This window comes from Epinephelus fuscoguttatus, linkage group LG7 (genome assembly GCF_011397635.1).
Source record: "Epinephelus fuscoguttatus linkage group LG7, E.fuscoguttatus.final_Chr_v1".
NCBI classification, from domain to species: domain Eukaryota; kingdom Metazoa; phylum Chordata; class Actinopteri; order Perciformes; family Serranidae; genus Epinephelus; species Epinephelus fuscoguttatus.
In genome coordinates, this window is record NC_064758.1 from 34,001,174 (window position 1) to 34,017,593 (window position 16,420).

Below are 16,420 nucleotides of genomic sequence, written 5' to 3' on the forward strand. Positions count from 1 at the left end.
ACAGAACTGGTAACACATATGATAAATTTGTAATAAGTTATTTGGTTCCCTTGATAACTTTATAAGGATCCCCAACGTTTGTCCACATAAGGGTCAAGAGGAGTTTGTGAGCAACGTTTGTGTCCAGTCAAGGGCTAAAGCATGCGATCCACAGTAGGCACAAGTACTGACATGAACACGCGCACCACGACACTAGACACGAAGAAACACAGCTAGAGGACACAACCTGACTGTCCTCCGACGCTTTAAAAGATGATGAAGAAGAGAAAGAGGTGGAAAAAAAGAAGAGTCTTGAGAGTACAGTTGCATCAGGGATGAGAGGTGGAGGACTAAGCGCTCAAGAGGTGGGGGGGGGGGGTTGGTACGGTCCTGCATGTTTGGCAGTATACGGTATGTCCATGTTGTAAACATGAAGGCCGGCATTCTTTACGCTCAGCAAAAGCAGATTCAGTGGAGGAAATCAACGAGCCTGCTTCCTATTCAGCATAATGACACTGATGGTACATAGCTGGTTACACGTAAACAGGACAAAGACACAAACAGAAAGCAAACGTGACTCTGGCATTGATTCAAACACAGTCCTACATTCTACATTAGAAGTACACATCACGAAAAACAAATAAAGACAGAAGGAGTGATTACACATGTGCACAAGAATACAAAGAAGAAATACAGCGAGTAATAGAGGAGACAAGACAGCATGTTTCAAAGTGGTGTCTTTACCCGCTGAGAGGCTTCTCAACACATTTTTGACAGGGTGGTAAATGATCTACTGAACTTTGGATGGTTTCCCTTTTTAAATCCCGGCGTTTGTTCACAGAAACAAACAAAAATAAAAACCCAACTGGTTGTGTGAACAAACGGTGCTCTAAAACTGTCTCTGCAGAGCTGAAAGCGCTCACAGTTTCAGACGCAGTTGTGCATAAGGTACATCTACACAGCTATCAACAGAACGGAATACTTAAAACTAGGATTGTTTGAGTATTACGGTCATATACACAGAAATGTACATTTAGGAATGAGTAATGTGTCCCATGCATGCAGACCTGTACTGTATATTGTATTTATATATTCTAGTGCTGTGGTTTTGCACCATGTCTGCTAAAGGGCCTACACTCCACCTGTTTATCCCACATACACAAGCACACACACAGCTCCCAGTCTCTGTCCCCCATAGAACTTAGATGTCGTGTGACCGTAGTGCGGCAGTAAAAAGGAAATAAATCTCCTAAATGTGCTATAAATTGACCCGTAATCACATTTGCCTCATCGTCTGATGTGTTCTGTTGGCCTCTGCGTGAATAGTTTTGGCTTTGTAGATTCAAACAGTGTTGACAAATGCAGGCAACTGTGATCAGGTCCTGGCAGTATTCTGTGATTTTTGTGTGTTTGAATTGTGCTCAGTGCATCATTTGGTCACAGTCAGTAGCATTAATGGGACAGCGGATAAATATAATATTGCATTAGACGATGTGCGGCGTCGCACAACACGTTGACGATTGTTGTCAGGATAGATAGATAGATAGATAGATAGATAAATAGATGGCAGTTTAGCGTTTACCTCAGAGAAAACTCAGCAACTGAGGTCAACTTAAGGGAATAGTTCAACATTTTTGTGAAATAAGCAAATTCACTTTCTTGGCAAGAGTTAGCTGAGATACCAGCCTTATGTGTCCTTTAAGCATGGAGCTGGAGCCAGGAGACGGTTAGCTTAGCTTAACACAAATACAGACAGAGCCAGGCTTGCTATTTCCCCACAGGACTCCCTAAAAATACAGACTGTGCATTCCAATACCCATTCGACCATATTATATAGGATGCCAGAGAAAGATTTAGAATGTCCCAATACATAGTCTGTCAAATGCAGTGTGCCAAAAATACCAGGATGTTCTGCTAAATCTGGTCGCATTTTGCAGTATGCAAGCCAGCATGCTTTTCTGGCTGTTCTGAAGCACAGTCCTCTGCACAGCAAAAGATGCATCATAGATGAGTGTGTGACAGCTCGCTGACAGCTGACTGACAGCTGTAAGAAGCTGCAACGACGGGTGACCGCGCATTCAAGTGACTGATGACCAGTCAAAGGGTAATACTAGGAATATTAATTCTTAACTTACCAACAACAAAAGGACATAACTATTAAGATAAAGAATAAGAAATGCATAATCTGACTATATGTGAGAATCTACAATGTATGCAGCTCTAATTTAGAGATTAAAACTACATACATTGCAAGGTCACAACAGCAGAGCTCTTGGGGTTACCTCTGTCCCTGACGAGCTTGATGAATGGGATGGTTTTTTTTATCACCATGGTAACGGATAAACGAGAAAGAGGGTCAAAGTTCAGGGCGTAATGTAAACCTATGAGAAAGTAGTATGTCCCAATTGTGTGCATACTGCATGCAACAGTTCCGAGTTTTTAAGGGCAGTGACTCAGAACGCACCTAGGGTTTCACCTGGGGGCGGTGTCTTATGTCCTGCATTAGACAGACATTTGTATGCCTGATGCGTACTCTCATCGGCTCGCATTGGGTTGTCTCGTCACTTGTTGGATAAACTAGCAAAACCATAACCAAAAAGATGTTTGTAACCTAATCTTTTTCCCAAGATTAAACCTACAGGAGACCTCGCACTTGTACAGCTGTAATTTGAAACTTAAGCATGGCTACAACTGCAACTAGATGACATCCCCACAGATTTTCAAATGACTTTTAGCTAACCACTGATAATTTCTCAAGTTGACCATCGTGAGGTTATACTGGGAAATATGTACAACTAAATAATGATGAAATATATTTCCGCATAGATGGACTAAATTATGTCCAACAACAAAAATGTACTCAGATGGGGGTCTTTATTTCTTTATCAATGTAGTATCTGGTCACAATGAGACCAAATATACCAAATATATGCATCTGTATGCCTTCCTACCTGATGTACATCAAATTATAGGTGCACACAGGCTGTCATATAAAGTATGAACATGTACTCAGAGCCAGTGCTGAGCAAGTCACGGAGCTTTCCGAGGTATGCACGGCTACATCCTGCAAAACCACGCCCATCTGAGCGGGTGTTATTAGTAAGTCTTTATGCTAAGCTAAGCTAACTGTCTTCAGGCTCCAGCTTCATATTTAGCACACACATAGAGTGGTATCCATCCTCTCATCTCTCTGCAAGGAACCAAATAAACGACTCCCCAAAAAGTTAGAACTACTCCTATAATGACATTATATATATTTCTATATTTTCATACACTTTTTTCTCCATGTGTTTGTGGAAATCATAACTTTATGCATAGTTCTATGGGAGGGATTCAGGCCTAAAACTTGGGTTCCACTGTTTTTAAGTTTCTCTTTTTGCTTTGATATTTTTGGATCATCTGTTGTTGTTGTTGTTTTGTCGCTGAGCGATACACTAAACGAGCCAACACAAACCAGTATTAGCAGTGTGTTATTGATTGTACGAGTACATTCTGCTGCAAAACCGGAGGAAGAGAAACTTGAAGAGTGACCCAGTTTGGTTCATAAATTGCACTCAGCCCAAGAAGAGAACACACTCTCATATATATCTATATATATATAGTATATATATAATTTTAGCAGTATTATTGAGAACCTATTGTGATATTGTTCCTATTATTTATACTATCAAAACAAGGCATATACGTTACTAATCACAATACTGTAAAATCAGCTACCTCTATGAAACAAGGACATCGACAGCTCTGAAAGTAGAAAAAGACACACTCACTCTACTAAACTCACAACTGTTCTCAAAGCTCACATATACAGAAAAGTGGATTTTGCCCTCTTGATGAACAAAGACCTCTGAACGGAATGTAAAAGAGAGAAACACTGGCCAAGGAAAATGAAGACATGTCAGATATTTTTTTTTCTTCATCATAAATAAACTCTAGCTACTCAGCTGAGCTCTAAAAGAGTTAGTGCTTGAGTTTTATGGCTTTAGTTTTATCTTATTCATTTATCTTGTATACACGTACACGTATTGTATAATAAACACAGTAAAAGAGACACAGCCGTGAAGGGTTTCAGGTCATTTAAATACTGTAGAAGTGAAAAATAAAAACTTCCAAGTAAAGAAAGAAAGGAGAAGAAGGGATTCCAAGTCGTTTTGTGTTCACTGGAATGGGAATTATTCATCTTTTGGCCCTTGGAAATGCGTTTCATACAAAGATATGATCCAACAGACTTCACTACTGGCACAAATAACAACTCCTACAATCCACCTACAGATTGCAGAATTATTCAGTCTTTTTCGAGTTATTTCAGAATAAAACTGTGCCAAATCTGTTATTAGAAAATAGTCATCTTACAGACTTGGAGACCCCGACATCCCAAACATTAAAAATTTAAAACATGTTTTTCTTTTGTTTAAAAAAAAAAAAAAAAAAAAAAGCAATAGCAACAAAATAAAGAAAGTCACACATTGGCCTTCAGATAAGTGCTTAAAAAACAAAACACATGGAAGATAAATGGTGTCAAATAAAAAAACTCTGATCACAAGGAATTATATAGCAAGCATGCGGCTACATTTTCATCCTACATGAACTCACACACAGTACTGGACGACACACTTGCTTAAGAATTTCAGGCGTGGAAAGGTTCTTATTAGTAATAGTACTCTAATATTTGTATGACATTCTCTCCAATGACCCTCATGGAAAATAAATACACATTTGTTTCATTTAGAAAATATACAGTGCATCTTTTTTTCCCCTTTCGTTTGTGTTATTAAAATGACAAATGACACCCATTTACGTACACGAGATATTTTTGCTTCGTCTCTAAAACATGCTCCTATGTACAGTATTTTGTATAAACATGCAGTATCAACGTGTATGAACTATGTATATAGGCAAAACTACACACCGATGGGTTGCTTGATTGCTTCCATGTTGCCTTTTCTTTAGTGCTGCTTCGTCAACGGAGGAAAAAAGATAATGTGGGATGATAAACGGAAATCTGAACATGGTATGTCGGTTATAAAAAAATAAAGACTTAAAAGTTTCCAACAGAGAAAGATACAAGAGCCAACATTCATTAAATTCCAAAAAAGGTGGTCTACATTTGATTTACATTGACTTTGCATGTTCTTGCACACGGTCAACGGGTAGTTTTTGCTTTTTTAATTCATAACTAGACCCAAACACAGGCGTACCTGGACCCAAGCACCCCGACGCATCTCAGGAATTTAATTAATAATCTGGCATTCTCCAATTTAATCAGGGCTAATGAGTTTTGGTCAATTTGGATTTTGTCACAATTTCTCTTCAACAGAATGTTAATTTGGAAAAATGTGCTGAACCAATTAGTTTCCGTGAAGGAGCCAGGGAGCAGCATTAGATTGTAATGTGTCTCTTTGCTTTATCAGAGGAGTCCGTTTCTTTTTTTTTCTTTTTCAGTTTTTTCTTTAAATATGAGGAGACCTGTCTGGCGTGCCACAGAAAAATTCAATCTCACAACATTTTATCATTAAAAAAAAAACTACACAGATCAAAGAACAGTGTCAAATTACCACAGAACAGAATAATACCCAGTAGTGCAATTAAATTCAACAGTTTGGTAAGCTGTGTATAAAATACACATGGATCAGTGCCTTCTTCCAGACCATATCCTTGCGATCAAGTGAGAAATGTAATATTCAAACAATCAAAGAAACACATACAGAAAAAAGCTGAGCCGAAACAAAGCAACAATAACAACTTAAAAAAAGTCCCTTGCTCTTTTTTTTCTTCTTAAAACCAGCAGTTATCATGAACATAAAAAATTAAAGCTCTGGTTTCTGAGGGTACTTGAACGCAACATTTGGATTTAAGGTGCTTGAGGAATAAAAGTGAAGTTAAATAAAATAAAACAAAGGAAACAAGAGATAGAAAAAATAAGGAAATGAAGAGAACAACACCGCTAACTGGAAGGCGTCCCTGGTAGTTGAAAATTGCTTATTTTGTTACTTTGAAGGCTTGTCTCCTTTATGACTGTAAGACGGTTATAGGGATTCCTTTGAAGTAAAACCCTTGTGTCAAGTCCATGACTAATGGCAGTAGCACTGAACAAGTGAGATACAGAATCAGAGGCGTTGGGAGGGGAGGTGGTAGACTGCAGGCAGTAATCGACACCTTGTAAATATCATGTCATTGGTGGTTGGAATCAGTCTCTGTTGTACCCACTCTGATTTTTCCTTGCTTTTTTTCTTATTTAAATGACAAACGCAGCCTTTTTGCACAGTTAAAAACAAAAAAATACACAAATACCCCTATTAACTGAAAAATCCACCACTCCCTCTTCCCTAACGTACCATTTCACGGACAAGCTAACACTAGTCGTGAGCCTTACGTCGCCGGGAAAATGAACAAGCGCTTGAATCCGACGTTTTATTCTCATCAAGTGGAGGAATAATAACAACCCGTTTAGAAAAAAAGGCATGGAGATTCAGTTTCCTCTCAGTTTTCCTGAGACGATGGGTGGAAGGTTAACTAATCAAAAAAGGCAGTGTGTTTGTGGGTAACCGGATATATGCCTATCCCTACGCGCTACCCAACTCTAGGAATGTACTTCAAACGAACAGAATCATCTAGTATGATAACTGGCAGGTGTGGAACATGGTGCACAATACACCTAAGGAATGGACCTGCTTGTGTTATTTCTCTATCATATGGCAGTATAAAGCATTTTATTATTAAGCACTATTCTAAGCAAACTGTGTCACTAAAGGGAAGGGGTGAGAAGTACAATATGAGTGAATGTATGTTTTATCCCCTCTATCACCAGATTCCCATATAGCACTCGTACTGTTCTTCGTAGTCTACTCTGTATTCTTATTAATGGAACCACAACCCCAATACAAAAATAGATCTAAAGGAAATCAACGGAGTATCTGTCCATCCTGTAACTTGTCTTCTTTTTTCAATGACATGATTTCATATAACATGATGCTTTTTTTTAAACTATATTTCCCATCATGTTGAATGGTATCTATGGATCTTTTGACAGGTGGCGGCAGAGGAAGAGGAGGAGGAGGAAGGGGAGGACGTGGGGTTTGGAGGGAGCAGATGTACAGTTGGGGTGTTCTTCTGGAATATACACAGATATGTGGGGCCTGGGGGGAAATGGTTGGGGGAAATGCACGGGTAAGGTAAGGTGGAGGTGGGGACGATGTGTTCAGGGGGGAGTTTACTTCTTGGCATTCAGGGCTGCGATGGCAGCATCCACCTCCTCCTCTGGCTGCAGTGGATGCCACTGGGCGATGGGGCGGCGGGGGTTGGCCAGCATGTCGGACCAGTGTTTCAGCCCGGCCCCCGTGCACTTGCTTCCCACCAAGATCTTCCCAATGGCATCGTTCTTGCCAATCTTGTCATAATCCAGCACTGTGATCACAGCTATGATTTTCTGGGAGAGAAAGCATTACAACAAGGTTCAGAATGCCACGAGTATTACACTGATGTGAGGGGTGCAGAGTTTTACTCAAATACTTTTAAAGAGGCTAGTGGTGCAGCTGATTGAGCATAATGCCCTGTTTTTGGCTGCCTACTGGTCCTATTGCGATGGCTCGTGTCAGCACAGGGGTTTCTCTGGTTGGGTGGAGGGGAATGGGACTTACCACCATTTATGTGGAATCCCAAAATGTTCAGCATCTAAACTGAAGCTGCTAGTTGACAATATTTTGCACAATGTTCAATATCTTTAAATATGACCACAGTACGTATTTATTGTTTTTTCAGACAACTATATTATGATCAGGGTGGAAAAGACACTAAAGCAGCATTTTACATGAAGTGGGCTCATTTAACTTTTGAAAGCTGCACCTCTTAGCCTTCACAACTGCTTCAGTATTAGGTGCGCAAAGTCATCTAGTGGGCCAGATCGGACCCTTTGGTAGGCCGCTTTTGGCCCTCAGGCCATATGTCTGACACCCCTTGTTTAAAGGAATATTTTGACATTTTGGGAAATACGCTTATTTGATTTCTTGCCGAGAGTTGATGAGAAGTTTGATACCACTCTCATGTCTGTACAGTCAGGTTCTACTGTACAGCAGTCAGTTAGTCAGGCCTTTAAAGCTCACTAAAAACATTATGTCTGGTTTGTTTGATGTAAACAAGTTTTGGTGAACAGGAGAACATGTGCCTGAATTTTTCTCTGCCAGGAGCAGTAACTTCCTACAGTCTCCGCTGGTTGCCTGGCAACCTCACAGTGATGGCAAGATGTCAAGACTTAAAGCTAAGCTAGCTGGCTGTAGCATTATATTTACCAGACATGAGAGTGGTAGCAATCTTCTGATCTAACTCTCTGCAGGACAGTGAATAACCATATTTCCCAATACGTCAAACTATTCCTTTAAAAGCTAAATATGGTGACAATAGTCCGCAAACTGTACACAGCACTTTCTGTCTTCCATTCCCTGACATTTACCACCATAAACTACTGATCATACAAGACAAAATACAGCTGTAGCCACAGACTGAATAAAAGAAGTGAATGTAACCACTGTGACGTCCTCCCACTGTTTTGATGCCTCCAGTTTGGCATTTTAGCTGTCACCATCTTGGTTGTTTGGAGCCAGAGGTGACCATAATTGGATGAGAGAGTGGAGCTTTGAGGAGTGAGGGGTGTTTATTACTGAGAACCTGAGGAAACTATGCACGAATACATATCCCAGCGACCTGGCTACAACTGGTTACGCCATGCAAAGTTGCATCATGAAAATTAACTGTAATGCTTTTGTTGCAAAAAAAGTCTTGTTTAGTGTTGCATGGGCTAAAGGACCCTCTTTTTTTTTTTAGGAATATAATATTAAATATAGTGTAGATTTTTCAATATGGTTTTAAGCATGTTTTTCGCTAGCAAAAATTAGCATTAGCATTAGTATTATCACAGTTAACCATGGCTGTAAATACAATGTGCTAACTAAGCAGCTAGCGTTAGCACTGTCTCCATCCTCTCATCCACTTCTGGTTACTTGTCAAGTTGGCAATGGCCAAAATGTCAAGCTCAAGGCTTCAAAATGGGAGTTAACAAACTAACGTGTGATGTCACAGCAACAACATCCATTATTTTACACAGCCTACACTTGAAGCTAGCAATTGAGACCATAAACTGGTTGGCTATATATTTATGGAGATAATCAATCAAGTGAGAATTAGGGTGATTTTCTCATTGACTTCTTTACAACCAGATGTCTGATTTGCAACCGGTGCGGTCGCCTCCTGCTGGCCATTAGGAAGACTGCAGATTTGGGGCGATTTACAGACCCTGAGGCTACAACCACCTCTTTTATACAACCCATGGCTGAAGCACTAAAACACAAGAGTGTATTTAACTGAGCCTTTTACTGCTAATGAATTCTCACATGCACTTTACCAGTTATTTAATTAGAAGATGATGAAATGACAATTCAACAGACAGTGTTCAAATATACAGGTGTGTTCCCATCTTCAGCATTATCTGAAAGACACCATCTGTGGCCTAAGTGTTATCAGACATGTTCACATAAAACAATATAGCAGACAGCAGGTACAGGTAATATCTGTGTCCATATAAATGCTTCCCAACAATAGATGTATTTTTCTCTGTCTGATGACAGATTGCTTGGTAGGGCTCATTGATACCAATCTAAGTAAACATTTATCTTTCTACTAGTTCTTCTAGTAACTATGTTTAATTGTATGCAGTGTTTTTTCACACCAGTACGTCCTTCAGAAAAGCACTTTTATCCCTGTCAGATTCTGTGGTCCTATCTCCACTCCTGATAGATCCTAAATGATTTTAATAAGAGAGTCTAAATCCTTACCTGCATTTGCTCAAGAGGAATCTCAAAGCTGAAGGACTCATTGTAGTACGGATTCAAAGTGTTCTTCTTCACCGTCGTCTTCTTCTTCTTCAGCCTCTTTCCGTTCTGCAGCAGGTTAATTTTCACGTAGGGATCTGAGAACAGGAAGAGGGCAAAATCGTGATTAAAAGAAAAAAAATGCCTTGCACATGCATGTTTGGGTTGCAGTGCTGTGATGCACCAACAGATGGGGCCAATGCTGAAGCCAGAGGGGGAGCGAGAGCTGGTGCATGGTAAGCACTGCAGCGTCAGCACGTGAGCAGAGCAGAACCGACCTAATGGCTGTGCTCACAGGCACGTTCCTGTATACGCTGCAGTCCCACTGCAAGCATCCATGTTTCACATTAAGATGATGTATTTTTAGTCAAATGTGTGATAATGTGATAATAAAACGCAACATCTGATGCTCAGTTCTGCTGATATACCTGACAGTCCACCCACGTCCATTTTCTTCAGGTTCTTGGCCTCCAGGATACAGATGGTAAGTTTGCCAGCAGTGGGGACGTAACGCAGAGAGATGCAAATGTCACCCAGCTTCTCTGGCTGTGAGGGGGAGGGAGGGGGAGAGAAAGTTAAAGCAGGGCTGACGCAGAATTTATGCCTTCTCCCTGATGCACGATACAACACACAAACACACAAACTCTCCCTTTGGAGTCACATTTTAAATTTACACTGTCAGTGCAAATAATTCCTGCTGCCATCGCTTCTGTTTTAGCAGCAGGAATTACTGTTTTTCTTAAGTACATCTCATTGGCCTTTTCAAAGTTAATAAAATATCTGAGACCGCAAGCAACTGCAGAGTGATTATTCCTTCTTAAGGTGGCTCTGGGGAGGGTTCACTGATTGATTTTCATATTCTGGTGCAGCTTAATGGTAAAAACACCACATTACTGGCTGCATGGCTACAGAGGATGCAGTGCTGTCGCTTTGGAAAACAAAAGTGTGTCCTTCAGCGTTCTGAATTGCACCAGACGAAGTTGCCACCTTGTGCCTGTGGTTATTTTTGTATTATGTCATCAGTTGAGTAAGCTGTTCAGGTTGCTCTGTATGAAATAAAGTGTTTTTGCTGAGAGTCTGAGAAAATGTATTTCAGTGTGTTTAAAACCTCTTTTACAAGTTGCATCATGATTACAGTTTGCAAAGAGACTTCTACTGGATAATATCGGCTGATATTCGCTTGTTATTTACACAGCTACACATCAACATTATCATTATTTTGGAGTCGTGTTTCCATCCACCCGGTCAATTTAAGTCCACCCTCTTCAAGCACTGTTGTGTGGTCTTGTCGTTTTCTCGTCTCATCAGCTCCTGGGGGAATCTTTAGCTGCAAAATGCTCCACTGTGTTCACCCGCTAGTCTGTGTCTGCCTGCTATTTGGTGCTCAGCAAGTAGTGCACATTACTTTTAAGAGCTACCTGCTGTTATGCAACACTATAAGAACAGTGAAAGTGAACCAGAACAGTAAACTTGTGGGCTGGGCAGCTCAATCATGAGCTGAAACTCACAATAGCGCAGATTCAGGTGATAATTCCCTGCTGGTTCATCACTCAAGTGACCTCTTTGACATTGAAAAATATGAATTATTGCCTCCTTTGAGTTACAATCTCCATGATCAGTCTCAGAGATCTCAGTCATATTCTTTTTGGCAGCACTGAAAGAAAAAATGGTAACCGCAGTTGCGTTTTTTGGATCTGCCTTCACAGTGATCCAAACAGTGTCACCTGTGTGACATCAGCTAGCTGGCAGTTGACACCTGGGCCACGCCACCGTCTTTGAGGTCACTAGTGCATATGAAAGCAAAAGGGGAATAACTGTTATATGTTACAGATGTCATGTAGTTATGTTTATTGGTCTTAGTGTTTGTTGTATTATGTCCTGTGTTTTATGTGTGCTAAATGTATGCACCCTTGTAGAGAAGAAATATTTTTGCAAGTTAGGCAGTGTGCGTGTGAGTCTTTTCTCCAAGTTTTGTTCTTCTCGTCTGATGTGCAAAGTATTACTTTGTTTTGAAATGTATGCATCCCCCTGCCGACAACCAATAACTCAACTGGGGACAAATAAAGTTAATGATTGTCTTCTGAGATTCTCTTCTTTGTTTGTTTGGCCATACTAAGTGTCTACTTGCAATGCTAGCGGAGGCCGGAAAAAAACAGTATGCAGCTTCACACAGTTGAAGAGCGAGTCTGTTGCGTTAGCGCCACCTTCCCTCTCTGATGGACTAACCCCTACTGCGTGATGAAAACAGTTGTGCAGTATGTAACAATGCAAAGGCAAGGGCTCGTATCAGTGGGCCATAAATTCAATCATCATTACGTTATCTCATTCAGCAACAGACAGTGAATTAACAGACATTTATTTAAAGGTCCAGTGAGTAGGATTTAAGGGGATGTAAAGGCAGGAATAGTATATAATATTCACAACTATGTTTTTGTCAACAACACTTAAAATCACCTGAAACTAAGGGCTGTTATTTTGTCCGTCACCTTAAAATGGTTTATATGCGAACTGTGTATATCTTCATACGGAGCAGGTCCTCGTTCACGGAGTCTGCCATGTTGTTCCAGTAGCCCAGAACAGACAAACCAAACACTAGCTATAGATAGATTGGCATTTTTGTGCTGTTCAGCGTAGTTCTCAGTTGGTTGCAATCTGTAACCTCACCACTAGATGCCACCGTATCCTCCATACTAGACCTTTAAGTGAAAATCTTAGTGATTACAAAATTCTTATTAGAATCGATATTGCCTTTAGAACATGCGTCTCTACGTCATACATCATTGGAAGTAATGGACATAAACAGCAGTGTAGTAAAACTAATACAACACTCTGCTACTTCATGACTCTTACCTCTTCTTGATCTGCGCTGTCCAGGTCTCTCCACTCCTCAATTGGCTTCGCCAGGTCAAGGGTGTTCATGGGTATTTTAATCTCTCCGATGACATCATGCTTAGAGAAGCGATCAAAGTCATACACTGACATTACCAGAGTCTTTCCTCCCATCTCTTGGAATGGAATCTAGAAGACAGAAGGTAATCCCATTCAATTTTAAAGGGTTTTTGGACACATCTCAGACTTACAGTGTGAGTCAGATCAGAACTACAGAGCATTACGGGTTGTGACTTTGGCCTGGAGCTCAAAATGGCCTGACTTAAAAACATGCAGCCTCAGCAGAACCCGTCTGACTTTGACAAGGAAAAGGTTTTGGAATTGTTTTCATAGAGCTGTGTCAGCAGCAGGTGAGGTGCACCAGAGGTGGCCCTCTCCTTTAATTTGATTCTGTGCCACATTCTCCTTGTCAGACACCTTCAATATGTCTGCTGCTTTTTTATCACTGCTGGCCAGAGGTGTATGAGAAAAAGAAATCAGATTCTAAGCAGCTGCTAAGCGGTCACCGACGCAGAGAAAGACAGGAGGAGAATTCCACCTTTACCAGGACCTGTCCACGAATCAAACAGCTTGGGGTTCATGTTGTTTTAATAAGTAATAAGTAAAGGGTGACCACGAGCTGTTTCAGCTTACCTTGAAGGTAAAGGTCTCATTGAAGACAGGATTGAGTGTTTTCTTGTGAACCTTTGTGTCAAACTTCTTCTTCTTATCAGGGAGGACGAAGACCTTGACGTAGGGGTCGGAGGTGCCACCGCTGTCCATGGAGAGGAGATCAGCCGCTTGCAGGATTCCCACAGTCAGCTGGGGAGGCAGGAGAGAGGAAGTATGTGATTAGAAGTCAGCGAGCATTTCCTCAGCTCACCTTGTCCTTGATGCTGTTTTTCTTTTTTGATAATCAACCGTGAAAAAACAGGCCAAAGGCTCCTCATTTGGACAAGAAAATGAAAAACAAACAACCGCTCGCCTTGTTCTCCTGGAAGTCATAATCAATGGAGTACTGCAGCTTCCCGAGCTTTTCTTTCTCCTTTACTTCCTCCTCTTTCTCGTCTCCAGTCAGTCCGGGTTCGACATCATCTTCTTCATCATCATCATCCTGTTGTTTCTGCACAGACAGAGAGGAAGGGGGGGCAGGCAGCAGAGGAAAGGAAGAGTGAGAGGGCGTTTCCGAGGTGGCGGCTGTGCTGAACACTAAACCTCGGGCATCAGCAGTCGGGTTAGCCACAGCACCTACCTGCCACTTACCCCCGCTCACCCCGGTGTTACTAGTGCAATCTGTTCATCGATGGCCACGGTTGCAACCTGACTTGATTTCACTATTTCTTGGGTGACACCATTTGCTGTTTTTTTTTTCTTTCAGGGGCATTACAGGTGTGTGAAAAACTGCTAAAATCAGATGTAGGGAGTTTCTCTCCGACTATAAAATGTTGTAGAAATGCCATTTCAATAGAGCTCTGTGTTATTGTGAAAAGAGTGGAGAGAGACAGAGAGAGAAACAGCAGGATAAAAACAGTCAATATACAGGGGGTGGACAGAAAAACAGGAACACCTTACAGTATGCCACAATCTAACACATCAGCCATGCAGAAACCTCTGGAAGTTCTCCCTTTTTCACTCTTAAAAACATGATTGTTAAGCCTTTCCAAATCAATATAAGTGACTTGTATAGCTGCCTGTAAATGTGATATTACAGGGGGTGGACAAAATAACTGGAACTCTGAGGCCCTCTGAAGGGAATGCCTCGCGGCTACACAGGCAGCTACACAAATTCTGAATATGACTCATACCTAATGAGTCACGTTAACTTGTTAAAAAAGTTAAAGAAATCGTGACTGTATATCCCACACAGCAGAAAGCTGTATCAGCAAAAATGAGACAAAGTCACAAGTAAGCAGACTGAAGGACATTATGGGATGTTTTCTTAAAAACACCACAAGGTTCACACTTTAAAAAAAAAAAAAAGCACAAATGATTCATTTAAGGTTATTTATGGGGGCCTATGAGTATAAAATGAGACTAGTTACTTTCTATAACTGTACTTTTTGTCCTATTATTGCTCCAGGGACATTTCTACACATGTTTTGGGACTAGCCTCTTGCAGCTACTATTTGGAAATGTGTTAATGATTCTTTATCAGATTTGAGCTAAGGTCCAAATCCATCTCTCTATCTTCTTGATGACAATTCATCCTTTATGCTTCACCAACATAGGCCACTGTTTGCAGACTTTCCCCTCAGCCTCTCTTCGTGGTCATATTGGATTCTGGCCTTCAATAAAATAGCTAACTTAATAGAACGTGCCTGAAACAATGTGGGCATGGATGGATTGGAGGTATTGGCTGGTATTCAACTCGTGGACTGCCACCGGTCTATCAGTAATAAGATAAAGTTTACAGATGACAGTGGCCGATGTTTTTCTGTTGTGTCGCGTTAATTTTCAGCGGGCTAAAAAGCAGAGTTCAAGACTAACCGTGTCCCATTCTGGGGACAATAAAAGACGTGTTTGGGATGAACCGAGATCTTCCTGAGACTTCTTCGGAACGAAAGGACACAGTAAACTCACTATCGACGCCTCAAAAAACGCACTCTATGGTTTCCCTCATCCGACATTGTACACAACAAATCTGTGTTGAAATCAGCAGGAGGAGAGCCAGTTACAGTTAGCTGTTTGCAGCCGATGGCCAGAACTACCAGCAGGTCATCCACTAATCTGAAGATCAGTGGTTCGATCCCTGGCTCCTCCAGTCCGCATGTCCAAGTATCCTTGAGCAAGATACTGAACCCAATATGGCTCCCGATGGCTGTTCCATCAGTGTGAGTGTGTTAAAGCTCTACAGCAGGTCGCACCTTGTACGGTAGTCTCGGCCACCATTATTTGAAGGTGTGTGTGAATGGGTGAATGTGGCTCTTTGTGTAAAAAGCGCTTTGAGTGGTCGGAAGACTAGAAAGGAGAGATACAAGTGCAAGTCCATTTACCATTTACAATTTACAAAGTTGCAATGAGTTACATTATGCTACGTTCAATTATATCAGTGTTAGGTGAAAAATATATCATGATGTGTTCAAATCTTGTAAAATTTGTTTTTTGGTGGGGAAACTTGAATAGATACAGCTGATTGAAGGAGAAATCCCTTGATGTTTTCTCAGTATTTTAAAATAGATATTAGAGGGAGAATTTTAAGTTTAAGTATAAGTTTTTCATGGTTAAGAAGGTTATATTAAAGGTTGTGTAATAAATTTGTATGATTAAAATTGTGCTCTTTTAAAGGTAGTGTTGTGAAGCACTGAATGACTTTTAGTTCAGTTACATTTTGTAATGAAGATTTCTTTGTTTCCCTGGCACAAAAAGGGGAATAAATAACAACAAAAACAATCAACTATCAGCCAAGTTGTTGATATAGTTTGTAGATGTTGTGCCTAAAACACAATTAACATTTGACCCCCTACCCCAAAAGAAAAGGCACCATAAAGATCAGTCTTCTTGAAACAAAAGTGAGCCCTTCAAACTAGTCTTTACTGCAGAGCTATTGCAGTGCATTGCACTATAGTGCAAGGCATTCTTGTTATATTGTCCACCCCGTGTACAGCATTTCAAACACAAGCTGTCACAAGAATCAGAGCATCCTTCCTGAGAGGAACTGAAGGACGGAGCTTTGAGGAAACGCTGTGATTTGATCAAACTCCTGACGCAGTGAT

The 16,420-nt window shown here is 40.8% G+C and overlaps 1 protein-coding gene across 5 annotated transcripts in view; it reads right to left on the reverse strand.

Annotated features, from left to right (window-relative positions):
• Positions 1 to 88: 88 nt before the first annotated feature.
• LOC125891410 (synaptotagmin-2-like) overlaps positions 89 to 16,420 on the reverse strand; it is an 88,284-nt gene continuing 71,952 nt past the window's right edge. For 4 of the 5 annotated variants that reach the window (XM_049580690.1, XM_049580688.1, XM_049580687.1 and 1 more), the window contains 6 exons: positions 13,693 to 13,830; positions 13,362 to 13,529; positions 12,690 to 12,857; positions 10,268 to 10,385; positions 9,804 to 9,937; positions 89 to 7,405 (listed from right to left, as the gene is read on the reverse strand). In XM_049580690.1, coding sequence (XP_049436647.1) covers positions 7,190 to 7,405; positions 9,804 to 9,937; positions 10,268 to 10,385; positions 12,690 to 12,857; positions 13,362 to 13,529; positions 13,693 to 13,830 — 942 coding nt within the window. In that variant the 3' untranslated portion in view covers positions 89 to 7,189. The remainder of the gene's footprint in view (positions 7,406 to 9,803; positions 9,938 to 10,267; positions 10,386 to 12,689; positions 12,858 to 13,361; positions 13,530 to 13,692; positions 13,831 to 16,420) is intronic. The other variant, XM_049580691.1, reaches the window with a different exon arrangement.